General features: G+C 41.8%; 1 protein-coding gene across 1 annotated transcript in view; it reads left to right on the top strand.

Moving 5' to 3' along the window:
* Nucleotides 1-18510, top strand: part of FASN (fatty acid synthase) — a 41695-nt gene that overhangs the window by 16259 nt on the left and 6926 nt on the right. Inside the window, exons 12-37 of the mRNA XM_066200871.1 lie at nucleotides 873-967; nucleotides 1360-1494; nucleotides 1783-1986; nucleotides 3549-3664; nucleotides 4108-4283; nucleotides 4634-4825; nucleotides 5106-5186; nucleotides 5286-5471; nucleotides 5783-5962; nucleotides 6180-6383; nucleotides 7555-7865; nucleotides 8017-8406; nucleotides 10145-10309; nucleotides 10516-10634; nucleotides 10733-10887; nucleotides 11228-11431; nucleotides 12489-12639; nucleotides 13110-13288; nucleotides 13822-13941; nucleotides 14086-14208; nucleotides 14997-15220; nucleotides 15538-15739; nucleotides 16780-16931; nucleotides 17430-17521; nucleotides 17671-17822; nucleotides 18122-18364. Of these exons, the coding sequence (XP_066056968.1) occupies nucleotides 873-967; nucleotides 1360-1494; nucleotides 1783-1986; nucleotides 3549-3664; nucleotides 4108-4283; nucleotides 4634-4825; nucleotides 5106-5186; nucleotides 5286-5471; nucleotides 5783-5962; nucleotides 6180-6383; nucleotides 7555-7865; nucleotides 8017-8406; nucleotides 10145-10309; nucleotides 10516-10634; nucleotides 10733-10887; nucleotides 11228-11431; nucleotides 12489-12639; nucleotides 13110-13288; nucleotides 13822-13941; nucleotides 14086-14208; nucleotides 14997-15220; nucleotides 15538-15739; nucleotides 16780-16931; nucleotides 17430-17521; nucleotides 17671-17822; nucleotides 18122-18364 (4551 nt within the window). The remainder of the gene's footprint in view (nucleotides 1-872; nucleotides 968-1359; nucleotides 1495-1782; nucleotides 1987-3548; nucleotides 3665-4107; nucleotides 4284-4633; nucleotides 4826-5105; nucleotides 5187-5285; nucleotides 5472-5782; nucleotides 5963-6179; nucleotides 6384-7554; nucleotides 7866-8016; nucleotides 8407-10144; nucleotides 10310-10515; nucleotides 10635-10732; nucleotides 10888-11227; nucleotides 11432-12488; nucleotides 12640-13109; nucleotides 13289-13821; nucleotides 13942-14085; nucleotides 14209-14996; nucleotides 15221-15537; nucleotides 15740-16779; nucleotides 16932-17429; nucleotides 17522-17670; nucleotides 17823-18121; nucleotides 18365-18510) is intronic.

Genomic DNA, 18510 nt, shown 5'->3' with positions numbered 1-18510 from the left:
CACTGTCGGGTAAAGTTTTGGATCCAACAGTTTTGCTTTGTGGTGCGGCTTTATAGTAATTTACTCTAAAGTAATTTACTTTTAAAAAGTAAAATTATTATTGGTAGAACTGTTGTTCTTCTGTTTCTTATTGGACACAGTAGTCAATTAAAACCTGAAACGTTTGGGAGAAAAGCTCTTGGAGGTATAATGCAGTATATTGGGCTAGATCGCTTGTTACAATCTCAGATTTCTTAATTTAAATAATGCCACAAAGGACTGCCTACCTAATTTAGCTTTTTTCCCCCCTTGAGATTAAATAAATGACACTCTTATCATATAACTTTGAAAGCTGCGTATAGTATGTTTTTGACAATCTGATGTTGAGTTCAGCTTCTTCCTGTGACTTGTATCTGCGTAATGTATGACCAGATGCTTCATATGTCAACCTAGCATGCCACTAGAGTTACTGTTTTCTATGGATATTTTGTGTCTCTCAGCAATCCAAGCTAGAACAGGGGAGAGAACAAGTGGGCTTGACTCCTAGAAACCGAATGACAACATGAGACTAGACAACCAATTCTGTAGCTTCTTTGAAAGTGTGGTGGTTACCTTCACCTCATTTATTAATGGGATGGTGCAAAGATATGGCCTTCTGTTCTTGTGTTCAGCATAACTGTGATAAACGTCATGTTAAAGCTTTAGAGTAAATATTCTTAGCTTTTGCAGAATTACTTTGGAGGGGAGGGGGAGATACCAGTCAGTCTTTTGCAAGTACTTCCTAATTTGCAAAGAGCTGAATTGAGCACAGTGACTGTGCAGTTCCGATTGCCTCCTCTTATCAGGCTCATAACTAGAAACACTTATGTTGTCCTGTGGTCTTCCTTCTGCAGGTCTGACATGGGAGGAATGTAAACAACGCTGTCCTCCAAATGTGGTACCAGCCTGTCACAACTCTGAGGACACTGTCACTGTTTCGGGGCCTCTGGTGAGCATGGAACTGATACAGTGCGTACTGGGGATTGTGAGTGAGACCTGTGAAGTTGAGGTTTGAAGAAAGCAGGAAGCTTACTTAAGAGTTCAGCTGCTTGCAAAGGGGAGCTGAATTGAGGTGGCGGAGTGGACATTATACTTTGTATAAACTTACACACTCAAATAGCCTGTGAGAGGAAGTGATACTAGTGCCTCAGTAAGCTGGTAATAAAATATCTCTTATATCCGTGGGCATAGAGGATGATAAATTATAAGACTGTGAAAGGCAATAACCTCATCCCTGCTGTGGCACCCCTTAGATGGCCTTAAACTGCTGAAGGGTATGGAGGGACTACAGTGGCTCGTACAGATCCCAAGTATTTAGTTCATTTCTATTCCTCTTCTTAGGCCTCTGTGAGTGAGTTTGTGGCCAAACTGAAGAAAGACGGTGTGTTTGCAAAGGAGGTGCGCAGTGCTGGCGTCGCGTTTCACTCCCATTACATGGCATCTATTGCACCAGCACTGCTCAATGCGCTGAAAAAGGTAATGTTGCCAAACCATGGCTTGCATGGCCTATGCTCCAGCACCTAGGCTATGTTGAGCTTAAGGGGACTCCTTTCTTCAGAAGGAAGAGAAAATCTCTTGAGGAGCATGTAGACCTCTGTGAAATCTAATGTTTGAAATCACATGGTCTTGAGCAGAGCAATGTCCTCAGCAATCAACCTGGGAGAAATGACCCGTGAAAAGGTGGAGCTGCTTGCTTTTGTCTACTGTGTTGTTCTCTGTGACTTGTAACTCTTCCTCCTGTCCTTCTTTCTTGACTGTCTGTAGGTCATTCCACACCCTAAACGTCGCTCAGCACGATGGATCAGTACATCTATCCATGAATCTCAGTGGCAAACTGATCTGGCTAGGAATTCCTCTGCAGAGTACCATGTGAACAACCTGGTGAATCCAGTGCTGTTCCACGAAGGTCTGAAGCATGTTCCAGAGAATGCTGTTGTAGTAGAGATTGCTCCACATGCTCTTTTACAGGTATGATACTTGATCGTTTTAGTATGACACTATACTGATAGTATCATGCTGTTGCAAGGAGTTTGAGGGTCTGAGTTGAGGGTTTGAGGACTAGGGAAGACTGTAGGGTTTGTTTTGTTTTGTTTTGTTTTTTTTTCCCTAATTCTAAGAACATTTGCTTCCTTCAGTACTTTTGAGCTTTTCCCAGTTTTAGTGTTTGGTTTTTTTGTTTGTTTCTTTGTGGTTTTTTAGGGGGTGGTGTATGTTAATATTAAAAATTAAAAAATCCCTAACACATTACCATTTCCTCACCCAGACATTCACATCACTGCTGTTATTTGTTCCTGTGCACTTCAGATAACTGATAGCCAGCTTTCTGAACTGCATAATGAGTAAGGAAAGCATTTCATTGTTTGGATCTAATACAGAGTGTGTGCAAAAATTACAGTAGTGAGGCATGAAAAGACTTAACAGGCCTTCTCTATGAAAAAAATCTGTTACCATCTGTACACTGAATTTGGGTTGTTGTTTTGTCGTAAAAGGTGGTGCATGGCAGTGGTGTTTTCCACTCTTCTCCTAGACCAAGTAGTCTGAGACCGCAGGAGCTTTCTTTCTTCTTAAACTCCTTTCTCCCCACCCTATAAAACTTGATTCTTGTGGAATTAGCTCCAGAGTAGAGAATGCAGAACACGAGGTGCATTGGGAAATACTCGGTCCTCAGGATCAGTGGTGTGGTGTTGTCTCTGTCCCTTAAGTCTCAAGGACTGGTCTTTTATATTTGATCAGTGGCACGCAAGAGGAGAAGCCTTAGGAAGAACAGTAGTTACTCATGAATCAAGATAAATAGTTATACAGTACTTCTGAGTCTCAATCCTGTGTATTTTTACTACATCATGTTGGTCTTATGCTTTAAAAGTGACTTGAAGGGAGGATCAAGAGTACAGTTTTTAAATTGGGCAGATTTTTTTCTTGATAAAAATGAGACTTGATGAGACTATATGCCTCATATAGTCTCTTTGACATCATTGAACCATTTTGGACTCTGATGCAAGTGACTAAGACTTCATTGTCTGGGTTTGAGAGTGTTCTGATTTTCTCTTTCATTCCTTTCTTTTCTCATGTAAAGACCATGGGATCAAATTAAAGAGAAGATAAAAATTGGGTCAGGTGTTCTAGGCTGAGTTTTTTGGTCTAATAGCTTTTGCTTGAAAAATGCTCTAGGATACTTCACACTAGAAGGTGCTGCCCCTGGGAAGGGAGTGTGTGCAAGTGGGAGGCATGAGAAGCTGGCTTTGCAGTTCTTAAAGTGCAGGTTTTGATTTCAGTTCACAGTCTGCTTGGGAAAGGGGTATTTGTGTTTTGGCAGAGTTACATTAATATTCTGTAGGCTCTGCTCTAACAGATGTGCAGCAGCTTGGGTTGCTGGAAGGGTACTCTTCCTGTTAAAATGGTGTATGTGCCAGCAGCCAGCAGAGAACTCTTGGCACAGATGCATAAGTGGTTTGAGACCTATAGACAAAAACTAAGAGACAGAGTAGTAAGTAATGCCTTCCACCAGTGATTTATGGATTCTGCTTGACCAGGCTATCTTGAAGAGAACTTTGAAACCAACTTGCACCATTCTACCTTTGATGAAGAAAGACCACAAAAATAATTTGGAGTTCTTCCTAACACAGATTGGAAAGATTCATTTAACTGGGTAAGAAGACTAGGGGAGGTGGGTGAGTGGGATAACGGAAGGGAATTCAGGTCTCTTCTCTCATATGCATGTCTTCACATGGATTCAAGTACTCCTTTAAGAAACCTTGAGAAAAATGGGGTGTACACTTGTGCTTTACATACTTAGCATGCTCACTTGTGAAGTGTTCCTGTGGGTTAGAGACTGCTTGGACAGGGAAGGTGCCTTCTAAAGACAAGTCCCATTTTAAAGGCCTAGGAACCTGGAACTAGCTTCTGGAAGTAAACTTTGCATCTTATAGAATGTTAATTACAAAATTGGCTGCAGTAAGTGTTCATGATACATCTCAGACATGGAGTCTGAGACCAATTACTGCCTGACCTCTTAAATATTATACCCAATTTTTTCCTTACATTTTCTTCCCATCCCTTCCTCCACTGTCTTGATAATTTTTGTCTTTCTAGGATAAATGTTCTTGGAAATAACTTGTTTCCATCTGTGGAATACCCTGTCCCTGTGGGAACACCCCTTATTTCTCCATACATCAAATGGGACCACAGTCAGGACTGGGATGTTCCAAAAGCTGAAGACTTTCCAGCAGGTTCCAAAGGCTCTGCATCTGGTTCAGTCTACAACATTGGTATGTTGGTTTGGGGTTTATTATGTTTGTCACTCTCCTGCTTTACCTGTGTGTTTCCTTTTGTAAAACTAAGAAAAAGAATACTCAAAACAACATCCTGGAACCCATCCAAGCTTAAATGTTTGATTTGGATTGAGAAAAACCTGTATCTGTTTCTGAAATGGGATGAGAGAACATGAACTAACCAGGAACCTGAACCTCTGTTGCTTTAGACTAAGAGTAATTTTAAGTGCTCCATATTGCCAGGCAAGATAGTTGGGGAAACTAGCACCTCTTGTAGATACTGAGGGGTAAAAACCTCTCTATTAGGTGTTTTTATTATTTTTATTCTGCTCTTTGTTCTTTGACAGATGTGAGCCCTGAGTCTCCTGACCACTACTTGATTGGTCACTGCATTGATGGCAGAGTTTTGTACCCAGCGACTGGGTACCTAGTGCTGGCTTGGCGAACACTGGCACGATCTCTTGGCATGGCCATGGAGGAAATGCCTGTTATGTTTGAAGATGTCACAATTCATCAGGCAACTATCATTCCCAAGAAGGGTGAGTGAGGAGTGCTGGTATAACTGCACGACTTTGTAGTGAAGATGGAGGGAGTGGGAGGGAAGGAATGCATGGGAATAGTGAGGAGGAATGCAGGAGAGGGACTGTAAAGAAGAATGCAGCAAAGGAATGGGTTCATACAGTGAAGTAGTATACATTATGGTCATCTTTACTGTGTGTTGTGAGCTGTGAGTCTAGAGATAGTGAAAGAAGTAATTCTGCTTGAGGATGGTAGAAGTAAATGAGCTCACATTCCTGTCTTCCTTAATGTTTCTTGCAGGATCAGTACAGCTGGAAGTAAGACTCATGCCTGTGTCCCACTTCTTTGAGGTCTCAGGAAATGGGAATCTAGCTGTGAGTGGTAAGTGAAGGAAGTGTAAGTGTATATATATGGTCTTAGTAAAATCCATTATTTATAAAGATTGGTAATGATTGTTATTCTTGTTACTGTGCCCTTCAGGGAAGATTTCCCTCCTGGAAAACACTGCTGAGAAGAATGTCTCTAACCAGACAGATGGCTTTCGGACTCAAGCAGACAGGAGCTCAAAGCCTGGGCTCTTGAAAGAAGATATTTATCAAGAGCTGCATCTGCGTGGATATAATTATGGACCAACTTTCCAGGGTGTTCTAGAATGCAACAGTGAAGGTGAATTTCCTGTTAAATGAAGCACAATGAGCCTGGATATTGTAATGATTATTATTTGATCTTTTAATTCCATTTGTATTATCAGTTCAGATGACTGTGCCTTGTGAGGTAACTATACATTGTGTGATAAGAGAGAACAACCAGACGTTCTAATAGAGCATTGGGAAAGCTGTTCTCTCCAGTGTATAACTGTCTGGTGGAGTTTACAGGGGAAGCTGGGTACTTACACCAAACTTGGCATTTAATAAGCAATGACATTCCAGCATCTAATGAATGATGAAGTAGTGAGGCTTTCTCTTCCTCTTCTGCAGGAAGTGTAGGGAAAGTTCTGTGGAATGGGAACTGGGTGACATTCCTGGACACTCTGCTGCATGTGCTGATCTTACCTGAGGCTGGCCGCAGTCTGCGCTTACCCACGAGGATTCGCTCAGTCTGCATTGATCCAGTGCTGCATCGAGAGCACGTGTGCCAGTACAAGGACAACATGGAAGGTAATGTCTCTCATGCTGGATCTTTTGCTGGTTACTTTGGCTACTGGGTGAATGTGTGAATTCTGAAGTAGTAGGATGGACTTTGAGGGAGCCCTCTTAGTCTGCAAACTATTCTAAAACCTCTCTATGTAAGAACCTGAAATTGCACTGTTCATCAGATCACCTGGAACAAAGTATTTTTTTGTTTTCAAACTTACATTTCTTTCCTGACTTTCAGCTTTGGAAGTTTTTGTGGACCACTGCCTTGATAGCCTTAAATCAGGAGGTGTTCAGATCAATGGTCTTCATGCTTCTGTGGCACCACGACGACAACAGGAACAGATACCTCCCACCCTGGAAAAATTCTGCTTTGTGCCCTACACTGAAAGTAGCTGTTTGTCTTCCAGTGCCCATCTTCATGCTTATCTGGGGCGCTGCAAAGGTAGAGTGGGATTGCTTTCTTGTCATACTAGGAGAGTATTCCAGGCTGAGAGAAGCTGTTCATACTCCTTCTGAACATCCAGGATATTAAGTGTTGGTCTCTGTAGAAGACTTCAGCAAGGGTTCTCTGTACAATTGCTGGAAGCTAAAAGCTAGTTCTGCCTGAGATCTCTAGAATGTGGGAAAGAGTAAAAAGCCATGAAAAACATCTGTCCTTCTGTAACAGTCAGATGTGGTGTCAGATGGCACAGCCCCTTCTGCAAGCAGAGAGGCAGAAATCATCTTTAAGGAGAAACCCAACCCAGTTGCTTTAGACACTGACAGGAGAGCTTACTTAAATGAGTTTTTAACCTTGTTTTGTTTTTCCCTGTGAACTGCCAAGATAGGCAAGGTGACATCCTTGTTCCCATTTGATTGTGGGCACATATCCAAACAGGGAAAATTATATAGTGAAGCACACATCAAAACAATTGTTTGCTACAGGAATAGAATAGGAGCAGTTCAGTCCGTTGTGAAACTGGTAGCTGAATACATTGTTTTTGCATGGGGAGACATCTACTAAACTAATCACCTTAAGTGCCTTTTCATCAAAGAGAAAAAAGTTACTTGTTTAAAAAAAAATTTACTCTAGTAATTCATTCAATGTTGGTAGTGTCTTCATGCTCATCCTTAGATATGGCAATAGATTTTAAAGATTTCCCCTTTTTTTTTTTTTTTCTCTCCTTAGTTTTCCCCTGTAGTGTCCAAATACTGCCCCCACAGGGTTTTTTTCCTAGGCTGTGGTGGGAATATTTTATTTTTTGTAATCCAGTTCCTTATCCTCAGTCAGAATGAACTATTTCCCATCAGTTTATAAAGCAAAAAGGCATTTTTGTATCTGCAGAAACTTATAATTTTCCTCAGCTCCCTAACTCAATCAGAGGTTTTCTGTTAGTTGTCCTCTTTCAGTCAATCTTACCACAGGTAACTGTGGAGGTTTAGTTTGTTTTACTACGAAGCCTACTTACTTGGGGCAACTACTGCACAGTATGTAATCATGTGAATGTACAGAAGCTGCACTGTATCTGTAAGGTATGTGATGCTGATCAGCTGGTGTAGCAAGTGGAGGCAAAGAGGAAAAGAATTCTTGGAAAATCTTGACTCTTCCCTTCATTTCCCCTTCTATTCCGTAGGTCTGATCCGGAACTTACAGTCTAAGGTGGCAGTGCATGGGGTCAAATTAGTCATCCCTGGACTAGAAACTGCAGTGGCTGCTCCAGAGTCCTCATCCACAGAAAAGGGCCTTCAGCATATCCTCACTGAGATCTGCCGTCTGGAACTGAACGGAAACCTCCATTCTGAGCTGCAACAAGTTGTGATTCGAGAGAAAACGCACTTCCAGAATGACCCTCTGCTCAGTGGGTTGCTGGATTCTGCAGAACTGAGGACTTGCCTGGATGTGGCATTGGAGAACATGATCAGTCACAGGATGAAGATAGTAGAGGTTAGTTGGAAGCCTGGGGTGGGACCATAGCTAGTGTTTCTAGGCCTTCCAGTAACCTGATTACATAGTGCTGTTGTTCGGGTTATAATTCTGGACATCACTCATGTTTTGATTTGGTTTCTCCTTTTCCTTCCCCTTCTTTTTCCCACAGGTTAATGCAGGAAGTGGACAGCTGTTCTCTCGTGTGAAAAGTATTCTGAATGCTCAGCCCCTGTTGCAGGTGGACTACACTGCCACTGACTCCGTCCTGGAAAACCTTTCAGCTATTGAAACAGAGCTACAAGAGGCTGGTGTTGACTCTAAGCAGTGGGATCCATCTAGCCTTCCCTCTGGAAATCTGACCGATGCTGACCTGGTGGTATACAACTGTTCAACAAGTGTTTTAGTGAATACCACTGAAATACTCTCTAATTTGGCAGCTGCTGTGAAAGAAGGAGGGTTTGTTTTGCTACACACTCTTCTTAAAGGAGAAACTCTTGGAGAAATTGTCAGTTTCCTTACAAGCCCAGATCTGCAGCAGAAGCACAGCTTCCTAAGTGAGGTAAGCCTCCTGGAAGAACAGATACTTTCACCATGGATAGTCTGAGTCTGCTGCTTGCAGATGCCCTGATAATGAATGTATAGTAGGTGTTGCTTGCATGCCTTTCCATTGAGGCCTTCTGCAGAATTACCTAATAAATGCTTCTTTAGAGGAGAGGACTTGCAAATTACTATATATTAGGTTGAGAGAGTGAACTATAGGTTCAGTTGGGAAAGCCTTTCTTAATGCACTGAAAATTATTCATTGTCTTTTGTATATCTGTCTAACTTGTGTGAAAACACTGGCCAGGACAATTCCTTTATCGTTAAAATTGTGTGCTGTGTTGCTGGGTGAGGTACAGCTTTACCACTGTAGGATCCTGAAATGCTTCAGTATCAGAATCTCTCTCTTACTTTTGATACTACTGCTTGGAGTGCAATTGTACAAGGTAGTTAATTTCTTCTAACATTAAAGTGCTCCCAGAAGGAAGGCTTTTCTCTTCTATTTTTCTTTTCTTCCTTTCCTCTTCCCTACATTATCTGATCTCATAATGCGATACAGTAAAATAAGCCCTGAGAAGTTGCAGGAGGGAGAGAAGAGTCTCAGCATTATATCCTCAAACCAGTATATAATGCAGATAAAGTAATGCCAAAGCTGGCACAAGAGGAGGAGAGTGAATGGCAAGGGTAAGGGTGGAAGCTGGCGCATCATCTTCTCTTGGCAGCTGTTAGACCAAGCAGTAATGGAAAAATGCCCCTCTACAGAACTTAGGTATTTTTCCTGATTTGAGGGCATGCAGCCTCTCAGCTCTCTTCTTCTAGAATAAGAGGAGAGTAGTACTTCTAAGAGTTTGGGTTTTGTTTATAATTCTAGAGTGGGGTAGCTGGATTTTGAATTTTGCAATTACATGGATTCTAGCCCTTCACTTCCTGCAGACGTTTTCCAAGGGCATTTGGGAAGAAAGAGTAAGTTCTTTGCTCTACATCTTTCCCAGTAAACAGGGAGTTAAAGAGAAGACACTGAGATGTTACTGGCACCAATAACAAAATAATAGATCTGTCATTAGTGTCAGCAGCCTGGTATTAGCAAATCCATGGGAGAAGATACATGTCAGTTGAATGCACCTTCTCTGAAGGAAGTTATGCAAGCCAAGCAAGAGAGTACAGGACTTAATTTAGTTCTCAAAGTTTTCTAGATACAGACCCTGTCCCTGGCCGTTGATATAAGGGATCACACTGTAAAAACCTTCTGCTGGTCTGTGCCTGGCATATGAAAAGCAAATGGATGCTTTTCTGAGAGCCTGCAGTCATGTTTATTTCATTCAGACAGTAGATCCTCAAGTGTTTCTGGATATGCCATACATGTGTTTTCATTCTTTTATTTTTCTGAAAACGCCATTTCAGTGTAACTTAGACATATGGGTGCTCCTCCCCGTCTCCCTGTAAACAGGGCTTATGTGACGTAGGGTAGACACATTCAAATACCCTGTGGAATCTGATGGCATGGTCACTGCTCAGGTTTTTTGCACACCTGCTAGTCTGCTAAGACTGGTTCCCTTACCAGGACTTTGAGATACTTGTACTCCCTCTTTTGGAAGATCCTTTAGGAAAGAAGGAGTAGTTTAGATGTGGATAAAACACTGTTACATTAATCAAACATGTACTTGTACTGAGACAATGCAAAACAAGTTTTCAAGAAAAAGCAAGAAAATTTGTCTTTTTGACTTTGCTGTTAATTTGTTGCTTTGCTGATTTGACAGGCACAGTGGGAGGACTTATTCAGCAAAGCTTCATTGAATCTTGTTGCCATGAAGAAGTCGTTCTTTGGCTCAGTTATTTTCCTGTGCCGTCGGCAAGCTCCTGTCAAAACACCCGTTTTTCTGCCAGTAGATGAGACAAACTATAAGTGGGTTGAATCCTTAAAGGTGAGAATTCCTGTGTCCTAGGTATCTGAATTTTTGATAATAAAATCATTATTCTTTCTAAATGAGATACTTAGGAATGTTAAAAGAAGAATGTGTGTGTGTGTTCAGTTACTTTTAATAAAATAGAAGTTACTAATCTATGCCAAGGATTTGAGGGCTATTTTCTTTGTGGTTCCTAGTAAAACAGTTTGGGGTTTGTCCTGTAGGAGATCTTGGCTGACCCATCAGAGAAACCTGTGTGGTTGACTGCCACCAGTTGTGCAAACTCAGGAATTTTGGGAATGGTGAACTGCCTTCGCCTTGAAGCAGAAGGCCACCGAATCAGGTACGTAAGCATGCCCTTGAGTCGCATTTGGGAGACAGGATATCTGTTAGCTTCTTCTCAGGCCTATAGCAAAACAAAATGACAACTCTTGTCTTCAGGTGTGTGTTCATTTCCAACCTGAACCCTTCATCTACTGTCCCACCCACGAGTCTTTCTTCCCTGGAGATGCAGAAGATTGTTCAGAAGGACCTGGTGATGAATGTGTATCGTGATGGCAAGTGGGGCTCCTTCAGGCATCTCCTATTGGAGCAAGGTACAGCCTTTGAGAGCTGAGGATCATTTGCAAAGCCTTGAATCTGAATGAACTTTTAATAGAAAATATGTAGTTATTATTCCCATAGTTATCTTTTATTACTATTTTTAATGAACAATTTTGAATTCTTCTGCTCCATCTCGAAGTGAACAGTGGCACACTCCAGTGCCAGGAGGAAGGGATAGGCTATTTAGGGCATCAGTAGTATTGCAAAGCGAGAAAGGGCTCTCTGGGTAGCAAATGGAGGAGGAGTTAGAAATTGCACAAGGAATTGTCTCATTTTGGAAATCACATACCTTTGTTAATGTGTATTAAGTTCTTACTGTTCCTTCTTCTGCAGCACAACCTCAGGAGCTGACAGAATATGCCTATGTAAATGTGCTAACTCGTGGAGATCTCTCTTCTCTTCGCTGGATTGCCTCCCCACTTCGACACTTCCAGTCCACTGATCGCAATGTTTTACTCTGCAAAGTCTATTATGCATCTCTCAACTTCCGTGACATTATGCTGGCTACGGGGAAGCTTTCTCCAGATGCTATCCCTGGTGAGTTTAAGTTGCACTAGAAGGAATTGTATTTGTGTATTGTTGTTCTAGAATTAATCTCTTGATTGCTAGTTTAGCACTGGCTAGATTGCATGCTAGTATGCCAGAAGCATGCTTTGTAGAAGGAAGTACAGCCCTGCTGCAGGGCTGTACACCAAAAGTTTCCAAGTTCTACTGCCAGTTACAGTTCAAATTTTTTATATGGCACAATTAACAAACCATGCTCTGAGAAATGCTGCTTGCAGCATTGCATAGATAGCAAGTGTGAGGTAAAAACAAGTTGATGGAGGTTCCAGAGATGGGCATGGTAAATACCAGGGTGAGACTGTTGAAGTTGCATGCTGCCATGCTGTTGGACATGTTTGGATTTCAGGGAAGAAAAATACACAATGAAGTGATTACCTGTTTACAAAATGAAGGTGGTATTATCTTGCCTCATAGCGAGGTGAGAATTAATGTAATCTCTATGCAATGGTTTTAAAATTTGTATTTAAAAGAGAGGATGTGGAACATGTAAAAATTCAGTGATTTGAGTAAGTCTGGGTTCCACTTCACGACTGAACCACCTGGCACAATGGAAGGTGCCCTTACCCATGGCAGAAGGTTGGAAGCTGATGATCTTTAAGGTCCCTTCTAACACGAGCCATGCTATGCTTTTGTGACCGACATAAGTGTCTGCCTAAAATGTGACTTAGCAAAAATTAATATTTTGCAGTGTATTTTTGCAGTGTTGATCCTTTCTAGTTTATGTATTATTCTTTTTCTGAGGGACAGAATTGCCTCTGAAACAAGATGTTTTCATGAAATTTCTCAGATGAAAACTGGAAACTAAAGCAATGTCATCAAGGATAAATGCTTCAGATTTAATGAGACCAAGTCCTTTTTGGCTGCTCTTGGAGTCAGACATTAACTATGGCAACTTATGATCTGTGTACAGAATAGCCAAATCCCAGCACTCTTCCTGTCTCTGGGGTTTAGACTTTAACAGACTGCTGCTGTAGTAAAGGAATTTTAGAAGATATTTTTGTTTTTGTAAAAGGTGTTTATGTTCTTTCAGGTAACTGGGCTTTGCAGCAATGCATGCTGGGCATGGAGTTCTCAGGTCGGGACCTGGCTGGAAGAAGAGTGATGGGTTTGCTGCCAGCAAAGGGACTGGCCACAGTGGTAGACTGTGAGAAGAGGTTTCTGTGGGAGGTGCCTGAAAACTGGTAGGTCAACTTCTGTTTTCTAGTTAAGATTTGCCTTCCTGCCTGAGGCTGATGACAGCCCTGATCAAACCTGAGTGCTGCACAATGGGTAGATTCCCCTCTGGGAAATGTTAAGAGAGCTATAGTGTCCCAAACAGCTGTAGGATTTACTGCTGGGGTTCAGCACTAGTTTTCATACAGTGGCTTGCACAAGTTTCTCATCTTTTTTTGGGCTTTTACCTTCACATGTTTCAGTATACACTGGGATATCAGTGTTGGTCATGTTACTGGTTAGTTACTGAAATATTTTTGCAGAATGATGAAACCTGGCTATGCCTGGTACCTGTGGTAGACTGCTGTATGATTGACAGCCACTTACACTTTATCTGTCTCAGCAACAGAACCTTTCCATTGCATAAAGACACATTTTGTCAGGAGAATCTAGTAGTCTTTCCCAAGGCTAAAGATACCTCTTTCACTTTGCTCCTTAGGACTCTCGAAGAAGCAGCTTCGGTGCCTGTGGTTTATGCCACTGCTTATTATGCTTTGGTGGTTCGAGGTGGTATGAGGAAGGGTGAGAGTGTCCTTATTCACTCTGGCTCAGGAGGTGTGGGTCAAGCAGCCATTGCCATTGCCCTGAGCATGGGCTGCCGTGTCTTTACTACTGTGGGTGAGTACTGAGGGCCCAAAGTCATGGAGAGAAATAGATAATAAATAGAGGAAGCATGTGTACACACCTATAAGCATATATACGTGTTTAGGTATATGCTTATTCCCCCCAGTATGATCTGCTGTGGCTTTGATCTAGTTTCCAGGCTTAAAACAGGTTACATGGTAAATACAGCTACTGCCTATGTGCTTGAAAATTCCACAGCACAGTCAAATTTTTCTGTCTCTGTACTATATAATCAAAAGTATGGAAGAAGATCATGGCTTCTTCGTTTTAAATTTAGTAATATGAATCCATTTCCTGTCCATTCAAAGGCTCTGATCTGTTTCTGGTCCTTGCTCTAGCTCATAAATGAGCAATAGCAACCAGACAGCCTTTGTCCTAAAGTCTGACCATCTTGAGAGACTAAAAGCTTGGAGAGGGCTTCTCAGACTTGCAGTCCTTGGTGGAAAGGTGTGCAGCAGCAAATGGGCTGTTTCATCATAAAAATGAAATTAGTGACATCTTTCAACCTGTCTTCTACTTACTTCCAGGTTCCACTGAGAAACGTAAATATCTCCAAGCAAGATTCCCACAGCTAGATGCTAATAGCTTTTCCAGCTCCAGAGATACTAGCTTTGAGCAACATATACTTCGAGTTACCAATGGAAAAGGTGAAGTTCAAGAAACATTTTTCCTTTTTTTGTCAGCTAAGCCACATTTGGAATGCAGTTGTGCATTTTAAGACAGGATGAATCTCTAGAAGACAAGGTTAGGCTCTCAGCAGAGTTAAGTAGGTGCTTCTCTTTTCATTGCAGGTGTCCACCTCGTGTTAAATTCCTTGGCAGAAGAGAAGCTCCAAGCCAGTTTGCGTTGTCTTGCTCGACATGGGCGCTTCTTGGAAATAGGCAAATTTGATCTATCTAACAACAGTCGTCTTGGTAAGATGGGAAAACACCTTTCATTAGGTTTTAGCTGCTGCCCAGCACCCCCAGGTCCTTTTCTGCAGGACAGCTGTCCAGCCTCCCCAAAATTTATGCTTTACTTGGTCTCAGGTGCACAATTGGCATTTGTTAAATTTTATATCACTGATGATTGCCCGGTGTTCCAGTCTGTCCAGACACCTCTGCAAGGCTTCTTGTCCCTCAAGGCAGTTAACAGCATTTACCAGTTTTGAAGGCACAGGGCAAGATAACCCTGATTTCTTCTGCATGGGAAAAAATTTTTGAATGTTGTAAGGTGATGTGTTAGTGAAAAATTACAGCAATGTTCTCGTGTTGTAGAATGATAGCGTATAGACTCGACAGCCTGCTTTCTTATTCTAATTAAATTTCGAAAGTTCCTATCATGTTGGAACATCTTGCTATGAGGAAGAGTCTCCTGTGGAGATAGACATGATGTAGGATTCTAGCTCCCCTGTGACTCTGAATCAGTTGTCACTAGACAAAAAAGAATGTCCTTTTTAATATCAGACTGACCACGATAGAGCTTGTCCTCTCAACACACAATTTTTTTGGAGTGGAGTTTCTGTAAAACTGGTCTGCTTGTAAGAGAACAACATAATGTTATGTGTTGGAGACTGTGTGCAAGAATGAGTTTGGAAAATGTAGAATTCAAGCATCTGACTGCTTTATTCCTGTGACCTGCCCAGAAATGTTTCTGAAGCAGAGGATGGGCTCCATTTTGAATTGTCAACAGCGTCAGGTCATAACCAAGTTGCTTTTTCTAGGAATGTCTCTCTTCCTCAAGAATGTGGCATTTCATGGGATCCTACTAGATTCAATATTCGATGAGGGAAACCAAGAGTGGGAAGTAGTATCAGAGTTGTTGAACAAAGGCATAAGAGATGGTGTAGTAAAGCCTCTGAAGAGTACAGTCTTCAACAAAGAAGAGGTAGAAGCTGCCTTCAGATTCATGGCACAAGGAAAACATATTGGCAAAGTTATGATCAAGGTAATGACATCATGATTTTGATTCTCTGGTGTGTCTTGCCATCCTCTGGTGACTATTGGATATTTTGATCCATTTTGAGTTGAAGTTCTATGAGTAGGGCAGCACAGGGTCAGTTTTTACTGCTGACACTGTCACAATTATAACTGTCAGGTCTGGTACTGATTCTACAAGGTTCATTCCCATTGACTGGAGGAGCATAGCATGAAAAGATAAGACATGCATTTTGTATCTGATTATCTGATTGTAACTACCTTTTTTTTGTGTGTGTTGTTTCTGATTGATGGTTGGTTGTTTTTTTTTTGTGTGTGTGTGTGAAGGTCAAAGAAGAGGAAAAGGAGTATTCTTTAAGAAAGTCTGATCCAGTTAAAATCTCTGCAATCTCCCGAACCTCCTGTCCTCCTACCAAGTCTTACATCATCACAGGGGGCCTAGGAGGGTTTGGGCTGGAGTTGGCACAGTGGCTAGTTGAGAGAGGAGCACAGAAAATTATACTCACGTCTCGTTCTGGCATACGAACTGGTAAGCAAAAATTGTAAGGGAACAGGGAACATGACTGCCTTTAAACAGACTTCAGTTTGTAGTTTCTCCATTTTTAAGTGTCCTACTGGTGACTAATGATACCTTAATCTCTTTCCTTTCCTGTGTTATCTCACTTCAAGCTGTTGTCTCCTTTATTGTAAAGGAGGATCTATCTTTTCACTTGACCCTTTTTTTTCAAGTACTACTTTCCCCCTTTTTGCTTCCTAATTCTGTCAACCCATTTTCTCTTATACAGGGTTTTTTCTGTAGCCTTTCTTTTACCTTTATGGCCTCTGTAAAGTGGCTACTTCACTGACTTGTCCACTGGCTGTAGCATGTTGGATCACATGCCACAAGGGAGGGCCTAAAAACTCCTTCTAAGATACTTTGTCCCTCAAGTTACATGTGTGGATGCTCACTCTTTTGCCTTAGATAGCACACCTCTAAATATGGACCTTGCTATCTGATAGCATCCATAAACATTTTTACTCAGATTTAAGGCATTAGTTTGATTACAATGGCAGCATTGAGATTTATCAGTGGTAGTCTTCAGTATTTCCTCATACAAGTTCAGTCATAGCATAACTTCTGGCTCTACAGGTTTCTTCATTCTTTTGGCAAGTTCACAATCACACCACTTGGGTGTACAAATACATAGATCAAATACTACTTCTCAGGTTCTGGCTGTGCAACTATGATCTGTTTCTTTGCTCTAATCTAGCCAATTTTCCCAATCTTAGTACCCAAATTTTTGTTCATCTCTCTTCACAGTTGTATTTTTCCTTCCTTCCCCCCGACACTACTCTAACCCTTAGGTTCTCCCGGTGCCGTTCTCCACTTCAACTGTTTAGAATTTCTGAAATTCAAATGATTTCTAGCTACTGTTCAAGTTTTGTCCAATTTTTATCTCGTAGTTGAATCAGGAATTATTTAGCGATTCAGTCCCTATCTAGTCAGAAAAGCATAAAGGAGCAGTTTAAACCAAAGCCTTATGGTTGGGATGCTTCATCCCAGGACCTGTCCATCTTTATTTTTTCTAGGCTACCAGGCTAGACGTGTTGAAGAGTGGAAGGCACTGGGAGTCAAAGTATTGGTATCTACCAGTGATATTGGAACACTAGAAGGAACACAGCGATTGATAGAAGAAGCTTTGCAGCTTGGACCAGTTGGAGGCATCTTTAATTTGGCTGTGGTAAGTGACAAAAATGCTCAGGACTTGAAAGAGGCAAGATCCATTCATGTGACTTTTTTACTAAAGGCAGTCAGGCTTCATACAATTTTAGTTAAGTTCTCTGTGTTTCAAAGGACACTATGCTTTGGTCTTGCCTGGTGACCAAAGGCTTCTAGGTCTATTCCCGTGACCTGAGAAACAACAGTATTCAGCAAGCGAGTTCAGATCTGTGGTAAGACAAATGTTGCCCTAGACTCCTATGGACAAGAAAAGTCCCATGTAGAACTTGCCAGAATTTCTGCAGTGTCAATGCAGAAAAAATGCTGAAAAAAACAGACGTGGCAAAAGCTATTTTGTAATGTTTTGGGATATTCAGGATATGTCTGTACTGCGAAGTTACAAAAATACATTGAGTAGCAATATCCTCTCATATCTCACGCTATGTGGCATGTTTAAACAGAGAAACTGGAGATACTGAAACTACACTTTTTTTTTAATCCCTCTCCCCACCCCCCATAGGTTCTTAGAGATGGCATGATTGAAAATCAGACCCCAGAATTATTCGGGGAGGTCAACAAGCCGAAGTATTCAGGCACCCTTCATTTGGATTGGTAAGTGTCTGTAAAAGGGACAAATAAGAACTGCTTTTAAAGTCATGGACCTGATCAAACTTAGTTATTTTAGTCTTGCACTGGCCTTTTACAGTAATACAGTTAGCAGGTTTTCCTGATGGAGTTTCTCTCTCCTGCTCTGCTCCAAGGGTGACTCGTAAGAAGTGTCCAGACCTGGACTATTTTGTTGCGTTCTCCTCTGTAAGCTGTGGAAGAGGAAATGCTGGGCAGAGTAATTATGGCTTTGCCAATTCTACCATGGAGCGTATCTGTGAGCAGCGACGTCACGATGGGCTCCCAGGTGAGATGACTTTACTCATTGCACAATATAAACTATCTTGCCAAACATCCAGATGAGGACCAGTTCACCAGGAGCCTGTGCACTTATCTGGAGTGAAAAAGTATGTTGAAGGCTGTTTTCTGTTCCTAGATGTTACCCTGAGCCATTCATGTCTGAATGAATACTGACCATTTAACAGTACAAAGGAAATGCAGGCCTTAGCATAGCTTGTTATTAAGTCCTTCTTTTATTAACTCACTCCTGTTGCTGCCATGTGCTTTAGTTAGCTGCTTAGTGTGGTCTTCTAATTTCTTCTCCAGGCCTGGCAATCCAGTGGGGAGCCATTGGTGATGTGGGTATCTTGATGAAGACAATGGGAAACAAAGACATTGTGGTGGGGGGAACGATTCCCCAACAAATGAGCTCATGCCTGGAGGTGCTCGATGTCTTCCTGAATCAACCTCATCCTGTCATGTCCAGTTTTGTCCTGGCAGAGAAGGTCTCAGCAAAAGCTGAAGGAGGTGGTCAGCGGGATCTTGTAGAGGCTGTTGCTCACATCCTGGGTAAGTGCTGTCCCTCAGCCACTACAGTGGTGCTGCTGTAGGTGCTCTGTTCAGCATCTTTTCCTGAGCTCCTGTGGTGTGGCAGTGTTGCTGTTGTGAGACTGTTTGCTTTTTTTTTCCCCCCTTTACACTGCTCTTTCTCTCAA

Source organism: Chamaea fasciata, unplaced genomic scaffold, assembly GCF_029207755.1.
Source record: "Chamaea fasciata isolate MVZ Bird 193981 ecotype frontalis unplaced genomic scaffold, bChaFas1.0.hap1 SCAF_19, whole genome shotgun sequence".
Taxonomy (NCBI): Eukaryota; Metazoa; Chordata; class Aves; order Passeriformes; family Sylviidae; genus Chamaea; species Chamaea fasciata.
This window is presented reverse-complemented; position numbering and strand designations above follow the sequence as displayed.